Source organism: Astyanax mexicanus, chromosome 23, assembly GCF_023375975.1.
Source record: "Astyanax mexicanus isolate ESR-SI-001 chromosome 23, AstMex3_surface, whole genome shotgun sequence".
Classification (NCBI taxonomy): Eukaryota; Metazoa; Chordata; class Actinopteri; order Characiformes; family Acestrorhamphidae; genus Astyanax; species Astyanax mexicanus.
Genome location: NC_064430.1, coordinates 8,507,152 through 8,526,164, shown reverse-complemented (window position 1 = coordinate 8,526,164; position 19,013 = coordinate 8,507,152). Strand labels below are relative to the sequence as shown.

Below are 19,013 nucleotides of genomic sequence, written 5' to 3'. Positions count from 1 at the left end.
TGAGCAAACATGAGAAAATGGATCCTTCTCCACATCTACTTCCTCTCAGCTCATAACAGACCAATCATATTGGGTTTCATAGGTGTTGTGCCGGGTTGGCCCGCCCTTACCTTTTGTATTCAGCCAATCAAGAGCCTCCCCTGGGAGAGAGAGCGAGTCCAAGCTGGGAGGCCGAGTCAAAGCCAGGTAACCGGTAGAGGGAGAGAAAAAAAAAAGGAAAGGTAGAGAGAGAAAGAGCTGGAGGGCTTGTTATGGGGTTAGCGTGAGAGAAAGCGCTGTGTTTTCCACCCTTCCTTTACCAGTCCAACCAGTAACTCTGGATAGAAAAGCCTCAGCAGGTAGAGTCTCCGGCCGCACTCTCTGCCGTGTCCTTCTCCTGAAATAATCCTCTTTTCCACACTTCGCCTTTTACCATTATTATTGAGTTTTCCAGACCTTTTGTTTGCTTCTCTTATCACTTTGGAGAAAAGGTGAACCCTCGTGTTACTGTGTGTGTGTTTTTTTCTGTTTTTTTTTTCTTTTTCTCTTTTTTTTGTTCTTTTTTTGTGGATCTTTGCTCTTAATTGTAGTTTATACCCTTGTGGTCCCTGATGGCTTCGCACAGTGATACTCTGGTGGTGTTCTTTGGGGCAACAGCTGGTGCAAATGGGGGTAAACTGGGTTCGGATGAGAGGGAAATAATTCTGTTGGTGTGGCAAATTGTGGACCTACATGAGAAGAAGGTACGGACCTTTTCACTCGTTGTGAGGTTTCTCTCTCTCTCTCTGTCTCTTTTTGTCTCTTTTTTTATCTTTTTTATCTATCTCTATTACTTTCTCAGGTAGGCTACAAACAGCCCCTGTTGTAGCAAACTAAGCTAGATAACTAAAGCCTCACTGCACTGACAGCTGGCATTTATCAACAACACACGCTTTACTGGCCTCTTAATTAGCTAGTTTTAGTAGGAAACATACAGAGCTAAAGCTGTACGTGAATGTGAGCTAGTTTATTATGTAACAATTAAAGTAATAAGGGAAAAAGAAACGGATATTAATTAAGGTTGAGAGGACAAAGCGTGTCTTTTGTGGTAACATGTCAGCACCATGAGGTCTGCAGGCTACAACCTGTGTTTTTGTGAGTGACCTGTGAAAATGTGTGTAAAAGTCTGTGTGTGTGTAAAAGTCTGTGTGTGTGTTTTTGTGTGTGTGTGTGTGTGGCCCTATCTAACCTAGCTAACTGTAACTTTGCAGCTGTAGCTATTGCACCTTCTTTAAAAATGAGTGACTTGTGTTTTCATACAATAACTACTAGCTAGCCAAGCTATTAGTCTGTCTATCTAAAGCAGGTGTGTTCAGTTCACTCACAGAAGTGTTGGATTTAAACTATTTAGTGCTGGGCGATATTTACAGTCAGTATCACGGTATTTTTTTTAATTTACGTCACAAGTTTTTTTAGGGAGCACTGAAATAATCGTTTATGACCGAACTGAAGCTGAAGAAAATAAAAAATGTGGGCAATTTTTAGCACTCTTTGCACCACTGCATGAATTATGTTTTTTTTTTTAAGGCAATTACTAAAACTAGAATTTTAATCTTACGTTTTTTTAACATCATACCAGAGCAATTCGCATTGTTAAAGTAATTTAGCAAAAAAGTAATTAAGTAAAAAAATAATAATTATTAAGCATAAATTACTTTTCACTTAACTGACCAAATTCCTTTTTTTTTTGGCCAAATTATTTTTCTTGCTGAATATTTAATGCATGCCTTATTTTAGGTAAACATTTAGTTAAGTATAGGTATATAAGGCCAGGTTTAGGAGCAATGATAATAAATGCTAAAAACTAATCAGTTGTATTAACATGTTTTAAACTAATTGTCAAGCTGCATTCTTGAATCTCCATTTTCCTGGTTTTTAAACTAATAAAAAGTGTTACTGGTAGTTTTACTGTTGTGAAATTTCAGGATAAACAGATGGAACAGAAACAACATTGATTTTTTTTTTTATGTTGATTATTTAAATAAAATTTAAATGGTTGTAAAGATTTTTTGTTGTTGTTTTTGCATGTTATTAACTATGTTTTCTTGCAAAAGTTAACCAAACAAATTGGTAAAAGATGGTATTCATATTTTTATTAAAGCTCTTTCAAGCACTTTTTCTCTTTTTATCTATAAATATGTTTGATTACCTATTAAAACTGAAATTAAATATCACCCAGCACTATCTTATTAAAAAAATTCATTTTAATAGCTGAATATGTTCAGGTGTGTGGTTCAGATTGGGTTGAGTTCAAGCACTTCATGGCTTTATGATACAGGTTAGGCTGCTTCTTGTCGTAACTGAAAATGAGCTGTTGAGTGCTGCATGCTGTGACCGAAAAAAAGTTGCTTTTCTTGACAGGTGGGAAAGATTCAGCAACGACTGATTAAACCAGACACGCTAGAGCTGACAGACCAGTGCAAGGAGGAGACTGGACTGACTGTGGAGGAGCTTGGCAAAGCAGATCATCTGGACACAGTTCTGCAACAGGTGAGGAGCGTTTGGACTAAAGGTGCACCCAATAATCACCCAGATCACCTGGCTTGTTTTGGCTCTGAGTAGAGAACAAGGGAGGTTCTTCCCAGACTTTTTTTTTCCTTTAGAGGTGGGGTTAAACAGTCGCCTTAAGGGTAGTCTAATTGCCCCACCCTAATGCAGATCCAAGATTGCCCCTTTATCTCAGAAGTGTAGAAAATGGTCCACTTTGCAAAATGTACTAATTTATTAGGCTATAAAGGTGTGGAAAAGTATTTTCATTTATTACTCTGTAGGTAGAAGTATAGATATTAAGGCTTTTTACTCTTTAAGTAAAAGTGTAAAAGTTCTGCTTTCAAAACTACTTAAAGTATAAAAGTAAAAGTAATGTAAGAGGAAAAAATAAAGCCATTAAAGACAAAATCTTAGGCCACGCCAAAACACATTTTTCGAAAAGATATAATGACTGTAATGTTGTATTAAAATGTTAATGTTGATACATTTGGGATGCACTAGGCTCCTTAGTGTTTCAGCTGCTTATATGCCCATTGTAATGTATTTTAGTAGAATGTAAATATATTAAAGAAGCTTAGTTGGACTGGAGTTTGTCTAGAGTCCTCTTGAGTCTCTGCACGAATCGTCTTCATACTAGGCTACATACGTCTGCTATGTTCTTGCTGGAGTCTGTGTGTGGGAGTGGGGCGTGTGCAGGATGTGTGATAGATCACAGTATAAACCAATAGGGTGTCAGAATGATATATGTTTAGACTTCAATACATCCAACCACAATCAGATTCATTCTATCTGGATGGAAAGATTTATCTGGATAGGGGTTTTATTGAACGATGAGAAGCTAAAATGAAATTGAATTAACAAGGCTATTTTTAAAATATAATTAATAGAAAGTTCAGATAATTGTGTGAAAATGTAAAAATAGTTACTAAAATAAAATAGATACACAACATCTCTACTTAATTAAGGTAATGACGTGTTTGAACTTTGTTAGACTGCAATTTAAAGCAGTAGTGCCATAATATCAAAAATAATAGAACGTCTGTTACTTGAAAATGTCAAACTAAATTCCAGTTTGCTTGTCTGTCTGGAGAAGTGCTTGAAGTTTCAGTTGTCCTAGATTAAGGCTGCTCTGTTTGATCTGTGTTGTCAGCAGGTGTCTGTTTCAGTGACGCCTTAAAACTAAATGCCATGTAAGCACAGGTTAGGTAGGTGGACCCTCAGTCTTAAATGTTATTGTGCTTTTTTGTGTTCTTCCTTTTTACAACAGAAACACGCACTTGCACCAACATCTTACCGATTAGACACAGTTTTAAGTTAAATTCTAAATTGTTTGTGGTATGTGCGTGTGTAGGTGTGTGTGTGACTTTTTCTATGCTGGGGTGAGATAGGCAGGGTTGTCAGGGAAGCTCTTGGTTACAGTGGAAAGTTGCAGGCCTGGTCTTGTTTTAGTCTGGTGTGATCTGCCGACACCTGGAAGACGGAATGTTTACCTGGGAACGCTCCTCTTTAGCTGCTGTAAATGTCACTGGCTTGGGGCTAGAAAGAAGGGGCGTTTGAGGGAGTTGGGGGGTAGACCAATAGGACAAACAAGGGAAAAACAGAGAGGGTGCAGTTACCAGTGTTTTTTTGTCCTGAAAGGTATCCTGATCAAGCGCTCTAACAACCAGGATGTGGACAGTTTCAGGTTCCTCCTGAAGTGCACAGGTATGTTTTGACAAAAGGCATATGTTGCCAAACGTGTTTCTCAACGTCCCCGTCGAGAGAATTTGTTTGCGCTCACTCGACTCCTTCCCACCCCCCACTATTTCATAATTGAAACCCTGTCATTATTGGCCCCACAGAGAGAGATCCGAGCTTGAGATTAGACTTTCTGACCAACCCAGCCTCTCTGGCTTTCAGGTTGGAGCAGGCTTGTGGATGCGGCTTTAGTCATGAAGTGCAGGGAGGGTTTATGGCAAGTATTGAGTAAATGTGAGGAACTTCAAGCTCTTTGTTTGGCTTAGCAGTGCTGTATTGAACAGGCTGCCTGTTAGAGGTAGGCGATGTGGCTCTAAAATAATATCACAAAATGTAATGTTATTTTTCGCGGTAACAATACTCTTGACGATTTGACAAAACGCTGAATAAAAAAAATAATAATCAAGAATTGCTACTGCCTGCACATGTTTGCACCTATAAGGATTAAGCCTAGTTTTAGTTTAGTAGAAAATCTCTATTCTAAATGCTCTGTAGTCCAAGACTAGCCTTCTTAATCCCTGTTTGGGAAACTGTGCCTAAATATATTCATACCTGAGTTTTGCTTGAAACTTATTAAATTGCACCATTTAGATTTAAATATCAAATTGTAGTGCAGTGGGGATGTTTTGTGTGAAGCAGCCTTTAGCTTGGAGCTAATTGGCAATTAATGATAAGTAGGCTGACTAACAGAAGTACCATATTAAGTGAAAAAATACCAATACTTTTACCTTACTTATGTATAAATGTTGGTCATCTATACCTTACTGGAGTAATTATTTTTTAGATTACTTTTTACTTTTACTACATTTTCACACAATTATCTGAACCGGCAAGAAACCGTCCTATTGAGATACAGCAAACATGCAAATTAGTGCTATGAGCATCTTCCCTGTTTTGTGTCTTCTAGTCTGGGCTACTCCTTCTGTAGTCAGATCTGTATTTGCTGTGGATGCAAATATAGGTGTGAAAGATCACCAAAGTTAAACCGGATGCAAAGTTCCACACAGAACAACACAGTAGCTGTCCAAAGTTTGGACAAACCTTTTCTCATTCAGTGCGTTTTTTTTTTCTTTTTATGTTTTTGACATTGTACATTTAATATTGAAGACTATAAAGCTATATAGGAACACATGAACTATTCTGTAAAAATGTTAAACAAACCAGAATATATTTTATACTTTAGATTTACGTTCAGGACAGATCTGCACACTCTTAGTATTTTCTCTGGTACTTAATTTGGTATTTAGAATTATTTAGTAAGGTTTTATGGTTAATATGGATTCTATTTGTTCCTCCAAGATTTTTACAGTCAGGTTGCTGCTTGGTTCTTTTGGATGTTTTTGAAAGTTTTGTGACCTGTGTTGTGCTAGTTTAGTCAGCCTGACTCATACATCTGATTTCAAATGCAGTTGATCTCCATGAGCTCAGTAAAGATTAACCAGAAAAATCAATTTCTCCTTGCATTCCTCACCAAGGGAAACACTTTCTCCTGACACAGGACTACTGTAGCTCTGTCTGTGTTCCAATCGATTTAATTTAGTCTAAGTTAAGTTAAGAGCAACTTAAATGTCTGAATGAAGTCTGGTCGTTTACTGTGTGGCGGCGACCTCGCTCTGTTAGGTTTGGTGAACTATTGATCTGATATGAGTAGTCAGTGTGGTACACTGTGCCCCTTCCCCCAGCACACGTTTACACATACGTACGTCATCTGTTAGGAAAGCTACTGTCTGCTATATGAAGGATAGAATAAGAAAATGTATACAGTTAAAATGCATTTATATTCCATATTTAAGTCTAATTCTATGTACATTGTGTATACACAAACTAATTTATAAATTATTACAGTCCTTTTTCTTATATCCAAATCTTTGAATAATTAACCAGCTAATAGTACTGAAAAAGGTATGTCCTTCAGTTGCCCTCAGATCTCTGTATAATGCTGCAGTATAAATGGTAGATACAGTACCAGTCAAAACAATTATTTGATCCCTTGCTGGTTTTGTACATTTGCCCACATTTAATAGTAGGTTAATTTTAATAGTAACATAAATTTATTTGCAATTTTGCAGAGAGACATAAGTATTTGATCTTTCTAGACAACAAACTTAATACTTGGTGGCAAAACCCTTGTTGGCAAGCACAGCAGTCAGATGTTTTTTTTTTTTTTTTTTTTTTTTTGTAGTTGATAATGAGGTTTGCGCACACATCAGGAGGAATTTCGTTCCACTCCTCTTTGCAGATCATCTCTAAATCATTAAGATTTTGAGGCTGTCGCTTGGCAACTTGGAGCTTCAGCTCCATCCATAGGTTTTCTATGGGATCTGAAGACTGGCTAAGGCACTTTATGACTTTAATGTGCTTCTTTTTGAACCACTTGCCTTGGCTGTATGTTTTGGGTCATCGTCATGCTGGAAGACCAAGCCACTACCCATTTTAAATGTCTTGGCGGAGGGAAGGAGGTTGTCACTCAGGATTTTACAGTACATGAATTCATTCATTGTCCCATTGATGCAGTTAAGTTGTCCTGTACCCTTAGCAGAGAAAAAAACCCTGGATGGTGGATGATGTTCTTTAGGTCATAGTCAGCTTTTCTCTTCTTCAAAACATGGCAGGCATTGCAGGATTTTAATCCATTATGGCATAATGTGTTACTGGTAATTGTGGTCCCAGCTACCTTGAGATCATTAACAATTTCCTAAACCCAAATGAGATGGGTGATTTGGGTAGGACTGTATGTAAACAGGTAGATGAGGCTGCTACTACTACTATTACTACTGCTGCTGCTGCTGCTGCTGCTGCTTTCCCAGCCTCTCCCTGAGAGAGTGACGCCCATCTACCCAGTTCCACAGGAGCAGACATGCTCCTACCAGCCTAAAGCAAGGCCCAATCTTTCACTCGCTCGCTCTCGTTCACCTCTCTTCCAGAAATGCCCGTCTCTCACTTTAACTTGCGCACCAACATGCACTCACGCTCATGGCGTCACCCCAAACCCATACAGGCAGGTGCAAACCAGTGAGTCAGACTCTCAGGGCCCAGAGCCATAATTCACCCTGTCCACACACACACAAACCTAGAGCTCACCTGAGGGCTAAAAGGGCTAAAGAAACATTTTAATTTAGTCTGGTTACTTTAAAACAACAGCTTTAACATCAAGCTGATGGTCCACTGCCTCTGATAATAAGAACGCTGTCTCTGTCAGTTGCCAATCAAGGCCAGAACGCTGCTACTGCAGCACTATGTAACTCTTGATAACTGAAAAACTATGCATTTCCCAAGTCTTTTTCTTTGTGCAAAACCCTGTAATATTACTACTCTGCTGCCTAAGTGCACTTAATTTCTTCTTTATCCTTGTACAAATGCTTGTACAAATGTACATGGTATAATTGTCCGTACGGGGAGCTCACAGTCTGATTTGTATTTACACCGTGGAGTAAAAGTTAGTTAATTATACTCCACTGTAACTTTAACGGAAGCTCAGGAGCAAAAAAAAAAAAACGAATTAGCACTTAATGCTGCTTTAAAGGTGACTTTATTTCAAAACGAAATTGAAATAATGTTTTTAACTTAAGGTCATGCATGAGAATAGATGATTCCCTGAAGTCGCCTACAATTATTTTGCAGAAAATGTATAAAATAAAGACAGAATGCTAGCATTCTTTATAAACAAAAATTAAATTAATACATTTAAAAGTTTCAATCTTTTCAATTTGTACTGTATAGGCATGTCACAATAAGAATTTTTTGTGGACAATAAATGTATCTAATAAATTTGACAGTTGCCAACGTGATCGTGCAACTACTTGGTTGGTTAAGGATTATGTGCAGATGTGGACTGTAGGATAAACAGGTTCCAATGTATCTGATGAATGTGCATTTTATGTGGTGATATGGTTGTGTTGCTTTTATTTGTACACCCTTCCCATTGCCTTATCTTGGAGTTGTCCCTCCTATGAGACTTAGACAAACAACCTTAGGTAGTGCTGATTGATTGGCTGTGTGTGTGCACTAGAAATCAATTCGCTCTCACTCTCGCACTTTCATTGTTGGAATGACTCAAGTAATGTGAAAGTGACGCCACAAACTGAACTGTTGAGTCTTTTTTTTAAGGGTGCTTTCGCTCACACACCTTGTTCGGTCCAGAGTTTTGGGCTTTGGATTTTGGTCTAAAAGCTAAATAGCAAGTGTTAAAAGTACTGAAAAACGAGGTCCAGGCAAAAGGACCAAAATTTGGTCTCTGCCCTCATCAATTAGGTTTTTTGTATGGTTCAATCTTTGAGATCAATTACAGAAAGCTGCAGTAGGCTGTCCTCATCTGTTAATTAAAGAAAAAAAGGAACAGGCATTGAGCTGAAATCCGTCTCTACCTTCACATTAATGTGCATCATGCAGCAGTATGGGTACAACTAATTGTACAACACTGGAGATTTTTGTATCTACTGTAACTGTAGATTAGCCCTTATTTATCAATTGAGTCTGAGGATAATCTGCATTTTCATTCTGCCATTTAACACAATGCCTTGCATGAATTAACATTTGGCCATTCTGGTTAGTGTCAAATATAGAAAGATGGTGTAGGTGATGACAGGATTGTTACTTTGGAAAGTTCTTTAGGATGCTACGCTCACTAAGCTGCAGTGTGACACCAAAACTACTGTATTTTTCCAACTATAAAGGCACTTAATTTTTTTTTTTTTCAAACATCAACAGTGTGCCTTTATGTATGAATTCTAGTTGTGCTTACTGACCTCAAACCGATTTTAAGTGGTGCATGGCACTCTGTTGCGCCAAGTTCCTCACCCCTGCCAGAAAAAAAGCACTCCCTCTCAAGACTGTGCACTCGCTTAATTTTGCTTAAACTAAAAGCTGAGATAATAAAGATCAGCATTCCCACCATTAAAAGCATCCTTTTTTTGGAATTGGGTGCAGGTGACGTTTCTTTTCATTATCTTTAATAATATATATTTTAAATTATGTATGTGCATGTGAACACGTGTTTTTGGACCATACAGTCAAGCCAGGAACTATTTAGGAGACCTTATCATTAAGAAGTAGTGTATTATAATGTCACCTTTTTCTGAAATGTGTGGTGTTGAGTAGGAATGTACTTAAGATGATTTGCATGTTCGCTTCTTCTACTTGGTTGCAATGGTTGTTTTTGACCTTGTGTGCCCCCAGCTCACTTGCGCTCTCTCTCTCTCTCTCTCTCTCTCTCTCTCTCTTTCTCTCTCTTTCTCTCTCTTTCTCTCTTTCTCTCTCTTTCTCTCTCTTTCTTTCGCACAGTGTTGTTTTGCCTCTGAGGAAAGAGCCAAAACAGGCAGGGTGTGTCACTCATTTCTCCAAAGCCCTTTGTGGGGTAGGAACTAATCCGGTTGCTGATTTGTGCAAGGCGGGGCTGCATAGCTGCGACCGTGGCCGTAAGCAAACATGCAGACGCGGCGTCAGTTTGAGCGGTTCTTTTCTGTCATTATGATGGAAGTTCTGTACTAGAAGACCTCTACTTAAGAGCTTAGTGACTTCAGAAAGAGGCCTGAAGATCCTGAGTTGTGTGTATGAATATGTCTCAGGAGTCACCTACTGCTGCGCTGTCAGACCCCTTAAGGTCAAGGCTTAGGTGGGTAGATGTGTTTTTAGGCCAAGTTTAGACAGGTAATCAGACATTTCAGTTAATTTATCCCATAATATCTGGATGGAACCATAAAAAGACTGTAATGCTGCTTAGTGTATATTTAAAAGCTCTTTTAGTGTAAGTTTAGCATCTAAAAATACACTACAAAGTTTAAAAGTACACCATAAAAGATTAATTTTAGGTTTATTACATTGTTATTCTATGCCTAGTTTATTACTTAAAGAGACAGTCTGATTTGGTGATTTATTGTCCTCTGTGGTGAGAATGTATAATTGCACAGAGCACATGGAAGAGTACTTTTAAGATTCTTGCAGATTGCTGCTTTAAAGCAGCACTAGGTAGGATTTCCTTGATTTTTTATCTTTTTAAAGAAGTAAAATTACAACTTGAAACTCACTGCAGCGCTGCATTGAGGTGTAATAGGAGGAATAGCAGTGCTCTCCTGTCTGTGCCGGACTCCTCTGAGCTCAAACAAGACTCTAAGTTTTCTGAGGCAGCCGCGACCAACGCTCGCGAGAACTGCGCCCTGCTTTCCGATCTTTAGTTGTAACAGTTCTACAAGGACTACTGGTTCATTCTTTACAAACTAACATACAGACACTCTGGTAGAAGCTGGAAAGAGACCGAATATATCTGTAAAAGCCAGAAAACGAAAGAGAAACTAATCCGCCTGAAACATTTATTACACTCTACAACTGTAGGGGGAGCCCACGAGCACAAAATCTCAATCCTACCTGGTGGAGCTTTAAATATTATATTTTTTCTGTATAATTATTTGTAATGTATATGCAGGAACTAAATATTCAGCACTTTAGTATATTGATAGATTTTTTGCCACATTATTTGTTACATTTTGTGTAAAACAAAATAAGAGACTAGGTAAGTTGCTAATGTTCACAAAATAATTATTATTAATAATAATAAATAATATATGTTTCTTTATTTTTTTACATAATGGTAAATAAAGAGCTGTCAATTACTAAAATGCTAGTATATTATTATGAAATGTGGGGCAGATTTACAGGAAGACATGAAGATTGTCTTCCCCCTTCTGATGCACACCTCCAAATCACTTGTCAATCAGTAACTAATGTTCTAGTAAAGGGGTAATTTAGTTGTTGTGTGTAATAGATGAATTTTGTGTGAGTGTGTGTGAGTGAGAGTTTTCAGTATTACCTGTATTTAAAGCTGATTTGTAAGAGCTGGTGATGTGCTTTTATTTCTGTGGATTATTTCCATGCCTTTGCTTCATTTGGTTAGGTCTGATACACTGTCAGCACATCTCTGTGTGTGTGCATGCTGGTACAAGCACACAGATCTTTGGTACTGTGCTTGTTGGATATGGCCACTGGCCATGCAGAAATTACTCCAATTATAGACGCTGTTGCCGCTCTGTCAGGATGAACGAATGGAGCTGCTGGATTGGTTGCATCATTAAAGATAATCTGTGCACACACTGGAGGTGTTGGTGTAAGTCTTTTAGTCCTGTTAGACGTGTGTGTGTGTCTGTGTGTGTGGATATATGTGCTTTTGTTTGAACTAGAGGTTATTGACAGTTGTGGAAATGTGCAGGTTTAGTAAATAGACCATTAAAACGAATGTTTCCTACTAAACACAGGTGTGTAAGATGAGAGAGAGATGGAGGTGTGTTAATGGTAAGCTGGTTTGGCCTGTTTTTTGTTTTGGCTTTCTTGGAGAGCGACTCACACTGAGTGGGTGTGTGTATACTCCCTATTAGGGTCGGCGATATGGCTCTAAAACAATATTACAATATTTCAGGGTATTTTTGCGATACCGATATACTTGGCGATATAGGAAAACTAATAATGATTCATTCATTTCAGGAATATAGTATAACAGTATAATCTTAATGTGGCAAAATAAATAATATAGCATAAAATAATATAATGCAGCAAAAAATATTGCAGAATATTTACTGCATGCATATAAACTGCAAACTAAAACAATTATACAATAAATACACCTAAAGCTTCACAGTAAATAATAGACTACTTTTAAGACAGAACAACCCTATTATCACGATATGGATTTTTAATATCATGATATTTCTGTGTTACGATATATTGTACACGATATAATATTGCCCACCCCTACTCCCTATTGCTGTTTTTTTTCCATTAATATTCTATGGTCTAGTGATGTGATACTTGTTCTCAGTGATTATGGACTAGTAGTCTAGTGCCCAGTTTTTCCCTAGTATAGTGCTTTACAGGTATGTACTGTGCGTGTCTGAATATCAGGGTATCTGGTGCCCAAGTAGGCCTGCTGTACATCTTTCAGAACCACACTCAATGAGAAAGTGTTGTTGTACTATTCAAGTCTAAAAGCTTAATTAATGTATCTAACATAAAATAAAAATGACTATAAAACTTGGCAGAACTGCTTGGGAACCTTTTATTTTTAATAATCTAGAAAATCTGTTTTTAAGACCATTGCATTAGCGTAAAGCATGATTTTAGCATTTTTGAAAAGTATTTGTTTAGATGGAAAATATTGAATTAATGCAGTTAAACCAAACACTAAACTTAATCCAGTCTGTGAATATGAATATCTTGATATGTACAGCAATACTTTGTTGATTCTCAAAAAAATCCAGTAATTTGTATTAATAGTTTAAACTGCATACTCAGAATACTTAGAATGACTGGATTTAACCTGTATCTTTAACCTGTAACTAAGTGAAATCTGTTATATAGAGAATGTAGAGTCCGTCCTTATGACCTTGTTTCTGCATTATCAGACAGTATCAGTTTCTCTGGTTGATATCTTGGATAAGAGCTTTGCCTAACAGCAACTTTTTTGGTTGGCGTATATTTAAATACTTAAACACCATCTTATGTTCCGTGCCCAGGTTTTATTGCTACTTGCTTCTTGCTAGAGTACAAGTAAAGTCACCTGGAATTCAGGCTTTCAGTTAACAGCTGTGCTGAACTTGTCAAGATTTGATTACTTGAATTGTATTCCTCTTAATGTGTTTGAGAGCATCAGTTGTAAAGTAGTGAGGAGGTAGAGTTGGTATACAGTGAATAGCCTTATTTGAGTAATGTTTTAATACATAAAAATACTTTAAGAAATGAAGATCAATCAATAATTTTTGAATGTATCCTGCAAAGGCCATCAAAAATGTTATGATGAAACTGGCTCTCATCAGGACTGCCACAGGAAAGAAAGACTAAGAGTTTTCTCTGTTGTACAGGATAAGTTCATATAACACTGCAAGTTAACAGAACCCCAGATATAAGCACCTAAATGCTTCAGAGTATTTTGCTTTGTTTAACACTTTAAAGTTACTGCATGATTTCTTATGTGTTCCTTTATAATATGCATCACTTTACTTTTCATTTACAATAAAGAAAAAAAAAGTACCTGAATTATTTGAGACTTAATGGAAATCTGTCTGTCTCTTTTGTTTTTTGTCTTTTCCCTCGATGGGCAGTTCCAGCAGGCTGTCTCAGCTGAGGTAAAGGCTCTGGGTCGGAGCTCCTACACGCTGTGTGTTGACGGACCCCTTCTCATCCGCCAGGCGCTGCACCCTGAGGCATCCAAAAAGGTATGTTTAAAACTCCAGCAGCACTGCTGTCTGATCCACTCGTACAATTAGCATGAAAGGAGGACAGTAATAGGCAGTGCAGAGAAATACTGCAGATACAGGACTACAGTCTGTAACTATTATACAACTACAAAATGTCATATATATTCAGTGGATAATCGGTGTAGAAACAAGGACGTGGTTATAATTCATAATTCCTGTAGCATCTAGGCCCTGCCCTGGCTCCACACACTGCTCTTAGTGATTACTTCTAGTCCTATAGTTCTCTAGTCCTTTCAACAGGGATGATAACAACACCTAACATGTAATTCTGTTCTTTATTTATCTGTTGTTGCTTTAAAATATTAAAGTGACTGATTTAGGTTTTCCTCCTTTTTTGTGTGTGTTTCAGAATCTGGTCCTTCCAGAATGTTTCTACCAATTCGTGGATTTAAAGAGAGAGTTCCACAGATGTTGTCCAAACGCTGGTCCAGTGAAAGACCTCAGCCTACCCTCAATGCTCGAATGTATCCTTAGTTGCTAACTTACTTATCATTGCATTGCAGTGTAAGATATATGAAGGCAATAATAGACCTTTTTCACACTTTTGGTGAAATACAGCACTTTTAGTCCATGCTCCCATAAGGTTAACTACAAGCATGAATTCCAGATGTTACTGAAAATATCTGTATAACATTCATGTATTACCACATAATTAATTTCTTAATTATAATTAATTAAGTCTTTTCACCTATCCTACCTATTCGATACTGCTCATCAGAGGTGGAAAAATACTGAAAAATTGTAATTAAGTAAAAGTACCTTTACTTTGGTAAAATTCTGCTCAAGTAAAAGTAAAAGTACCCATCTAAAAATCACATAATTTATTATTCCACATAATAATTTGGACCTTTCAGGCAGTATTTGTTTAGACCACCCCATAAAACAAGTGGTATAGGTTTCTATGATCCATTTTTTTTCTTTACTATTAAAAAGTTATGGTCATATAGGTGACTATAAACTGTAATTTTTTAGTTTTACAGTTCATTATTATTTTTTTACTTGCCATTGCTATGCTTTAACTGTTATTTACATGTTTTTTAACATTTAAGCAGATTGTTTAATGAGCAAAGTACTTACACCACATGCTTTCGCAGATTTGATGTGGAAGTTTTTAAAGCTGACAGCTCTGTCCGGCGGGGCACACTTTGTATTGCATGAGGACGTTATTGCCTCGTTATTCCATGTGCGAGCATCCGTGCCATTTTTTTTTTTTTTTTTTTTTTTTTTTTTTTTTTTAATTCAGACAATTTTTTTCCCCCCCAGCATTTTATTTTTTACTCAGTAATTGGGAGTTTTCCAATGTAGCAAAGTAAATTACTTGTGTCAGAATGTACTTAAGTAAAAGTAAAATTACCTATTTTAAAAAACTACTTTAAAAATTACAAATTACTCATAAAATCTACTCAATTACAGTAACTTGAGTAAATGTAATTAATTACTTTCCACCTCTGCTGCTCGTTCATCAATTTATCATGAATGAATTCCAAGGTGGTGGTGCACAGAGAGTCTCTTTTTAATACGTCTGCCTCTAAAACAAAAGCTCATGCCTGGCCAGTTTACATGATCCCTTTCTGTCAACATATGGTGTTTTTGGCCACATTGTGAAAGAAGCAACCAAAATATGGGAGTTTTGGTAGTCTTAGCATTTTTCCTTGTTGTCTCTTGAGAATGATGATGACAATTTTATATTTTGTTTTAGCAATATTAGGCTTTACGTTTTGCTTTATAAACAAGCAGTTCAAAACCACAATAAAAATAAATTTCAGTTTTGTTATTTGTCATACATTTTTTATACAGGCCATGCTAATCCAACTCATCAGCTGATTATTTAGACTTGTGTTAGATTTGCTGTGTACACTGGTGTTGAAAACCACTGACCTACAGGATGTGGAATTGGTTGCACTTTAGATTCTAATCTACAGTATTAATCCCTCAGTGCAAAATGTATTGCATTTTTAACACTATTGAAAGTCTAGTTTAGTTTATTTGTTTATTTTTTATTTTTATTGGAAAGCAACGAAAAAAGTTAATTTAAAAAATGATTTTAAAAGTTAATTGGTGGCATTCATGAGCTGTGCTTTTACCTTTCATTTTCCATACTTTCTTATTTATTTTAATTATTTTAAAATTGTCTTAACAGCACTGTATTATCACTAGTTTAAATATATATTTTTTGTTTTATCCTTTGTGTATTGTATATGCTGGTTGTCCTTACATTCGAGTCCACAGATTTGTGTCTCCCTGCAGTAAACGAGCAGCTGGCTGGAGTGAGGGAGGTGAAGAGCATGATGATGATCATCCAGCACATCCTGGCTGAGCCATACAGTCAGTAAAAGTATCTTTACATCCTCACATATGACTGCATACACTCTGGGCTCTATCGTACACCCGCCAGTCAACAGTCTATTTTTTTACGCCTTCCGCCTGTTCCATTTAAATAGCAGCAGAATTTACAAACATACCCATGCCAAACAACGTGGTGGTCAGGCAGTGAGGTGTGTTCAGGTAAATTTGTGGTGTATTGCTATCTTGGTGGTGGAAAACACAGATGCGCCACTGACTGATTAAAACCCTGACAACAGTCAACCGTTAGACATCCATACCTATCTTGGCTTTGCAGATGCACCAACTTTTACATTAATGATAAACAGAATACTAAATAAAATAACATTGCTGTTCACATTTTCACAGCGTGAATGCGGAGATCATTTTCCTCTGCTTAGAAGCAAAAAGTGCTGCACAGTTAAAATACCAATCCGCCCCAAGGGTAGTCCGCAAAAATGGATTTACGAGTGACCCATGGATCAGTTTATTTCATAGATCGTTAAAATACGGCTCTCAGTCTTATTGTACTTCTGGACTTTAGAGTTCTATAGGTGTAGTTAAAGTATTTAATTTCAGATTTTAATCCAGAATTAGTAGTACTGGTGTTTCATGGTGTTCCATTGGTATTTTTTTCATTTTACCAGTGAGCCTACACTAAACAAACTTAAACCTTTGATCTAAGTCTTAAATATTGCTATGGGGACATTGGCTTATGCTATCGTTTAAAAAGCATTACAGCCTTAATGTGCCTGTATATGTGTTCATTCATTAAATGATGAAATTATAACGTTTGTGATTTTAAAGTGAGCGCTTATAATGTAACACCTTTTAAATCCAATGTTTAGAGCACCAATAGATTTAGATGTTTAGGTTGAGTGAAATCCTCTCTTTAAACCCAGAGATTATGTTTTGCTGATTATGAAAACTAAAGTTTTTAAGTGGAGTTTTAAGCTCAGGCCCTGCATTAGTAGCTGTAATCTGTTAAAACATTAAAGTTACTTTGGAAGCAAAACAGTTAGTGACCTGCATTGAATCATGGCTTCTGTGGCAAACACCCACACCACAGGGAAAAAACTACCTGACTAGGATGTGGGCTATTTGCAGAATTTTAATGGAAAAAGTAAAACCATACCCACAAAAAATGTCAGAGGAGACCAGAAGTGGAAAGGTTAGTCACAGCCAACTTCCGTTCATCTCCGTTAGCAAGTAATGATCTTTTATCAAGATCAAATTGTCTTTTCCTGTTTAAGGTGAAGACCAGTGATGGTAAATGTTTATTTACTTTGAATGGTAAAGAATGAATGGTCATACTTTGAATGGTCAAGAATTTCCCCTCGGGGATCAATAAAGTATCTATCTATCTAATAATGTGCAGTAGCGCAGTGGAGTAAAATGTCAGGGAGCTTTTGGGGGCAATCCAAAAGCTAGTCCATAGTTGAATATATTGAGTATATTTTGGATCATTATCCTGTAGTACAAGCCTTGTGCTTATCAAGTTAATCCGTATAACATGAGATTTTGCATTTGCATCCAGAATTCTCTTGCATTTTTGTGTAATCCATTTTTCCCCTTCACATATGCAATGTGTCTCTGTGTGCATCACAAACCCAAATCCTGATTCATTTACCCTGTGCTTTACAGTTTGCAAGATGTTCTTTTCATGAATGATTTTTAGATTATAACAGGGATTGTTATAAGTAAATGTGAAAACAATGTAACAGCAAAAAAAATTATAAAATAAAATCAATTGAGTTGTATTTGAGGAAAATGTCAATTTACATATGAGAACATTTTAGACTTGTGTTTCCCATGTGTTGTGCTGATTTGTCAATGTCCTACACGCTTTCTCAATTTGGCGGTTTCACAGATTTCACATGCACTTATTTCTCAACCTGTGTTAATTTCAGGTTAAACTATTGCTTTCGCTTTGTTGATTCAAACATAATTTACAAACCGAATGGTTTGAATGTAAACTATCTATATAATATATAATGTATTTAAAGCATTAACATGAATGTCAAGCCCTCCTTTTTCTCTTTTTTCTCTTTTCTAGATCATAAATTCTCGTCGCTTGAGCCGGTGAAGTACAAGTTTGAGTCTGGAGCCTGGTAAGTCTCTCCTAAAGCATCTGGTCTGTCATGTTTCTGAGTCTGTGATGTAATAGTGTTTGAGCTGCTCTCGGTCTGCTTGTATCTCTTCTACAGCAGTAAGACTGAAGCTGTGGACAGCGAGACGGTCATCAGAGCCAGAGGGTTGCCATGGCAGTCATCTGACCAGGACATCGCTCGCTTCTTCAAGGGCCTTAACATTGCCAAGTAAGAAGAGAGCTCAGAATATTTGTATTCTGCTCCGTGTTCAGTTTGTCCTGGGCGTTGTGTTTAGTCACATTTAGAATTAAGTTACATTGGTGGGAGTGACATTTGTTTGGAGTTTGTCAAATTTATCAAACACACTGCAGTATTAAGAATGTTTGCAACTGGCATTGCAGTATTCTAATAATTCGCTATTCTTAATCTACGTTTTATTCTGTTTTGTCCGTGTTTTAGAGGCGGGGTGGCGCTGTGTCTGAACGCTCAGGGCCGCAGGAATGGAGAGGCTTTGGTGAGATTCATCAACTCTGAACACAGAGACATGGCTCTGGAACGGCACAAACACCACATGGGCAGCAGATACATAGAGGTGAGTTGCCCCCAGAGCCCTTCAGCCATTTACTCACTCCACTTCCATTAAAATGTACGTTTATTTTCTTTTATGTTAAATATTTTGTTGGACGTGACACTGAGACCTGTTGTCCATCAGAATAGATCGTAAACCAGCCAATGAAAACAATTACAGGTCAGAGAAACAGTAGCTTTGGCCTGCCCACTGCATTGGAAAAACAGTAACACACACATTAGAGCATGGCAGCACTAGAGAACCAATAAGGCAAAATAAAGAGCTAAATTGTATTTGGTTTCAAAACGATTTTTATTATATTTATATTTACTGTTTAGAGATGGTTAGTGAACTAAACAGGTCAATATCAAATATAAACTAAAAATGTGCACAGAGTGGCCCAGTGGTCTAAAGAACAGCTGGTTTGAATCCTGCCCATGCAGCTTGCCGTCAGCTGTCGGAGCCCTAAAAGAGCTCAATTTCTCTCTCTGGGTAGGTAGATGGCGCTCTTTTACCTAATCACTTCTAGGGTGATTTATCCTATTTGGG

At 37.2% G+C, this 19,013-nt stretch overlaps 1 protein-coding gene across 3 annotated transcripts in view; it reads left to right on the top strand.

The window, feature by feature from the left end:
* The first annotated feature begins 202 nt into the window (after window positions 1-202).
* The window catches only part of esrp2 (epithelial splicing regulatory protein 2), a 32,141-nt gene continuing 13,330 nt past the window's right edge, over window positions 203-19,013 (top strand). For 2 of the 3 annotated variants that reach the window (XM_022667148.2, XM_049471158.1), the window contains exons 1-9: window positions 203-338; window positions 570-722; window positions 2,380-2,508; window positions 13,329-13,442; window positions 13,834-13,948; window positions 15,714-15,809; window positions 17,863-17,917; window positions 18,014-18,124; window positions 18,356-18,488. In XM_022667148.2, the coding sequence (XP_022522869.1) occupies window positions 591-722; window positions 2,380-2,508; window positions 13,329-13,442; window positions 13,834-13,948; window positions 15,714-15,809; window positions 17,863-17,917; window positions 18,014-18,124; window positions 18,356-18,488 (885 nt within the window). In that variant the 5' untranslated portion in view covers window positions 203-338; window positions 570-590. The remainder of the gene's footprint in view (window positions 339-569; window positions 723-2,379; window positions 2,509-13,328; window positions 13,443-13,833; window positions 13,949-15,713; window positions 15,810-17,862; window positions 17,918-18,013; window positions 18,125-18,355; window positions 18,489-19,013) is intronic. The other variant, XM_049471157.1, reaches the window with a different exon arrangement.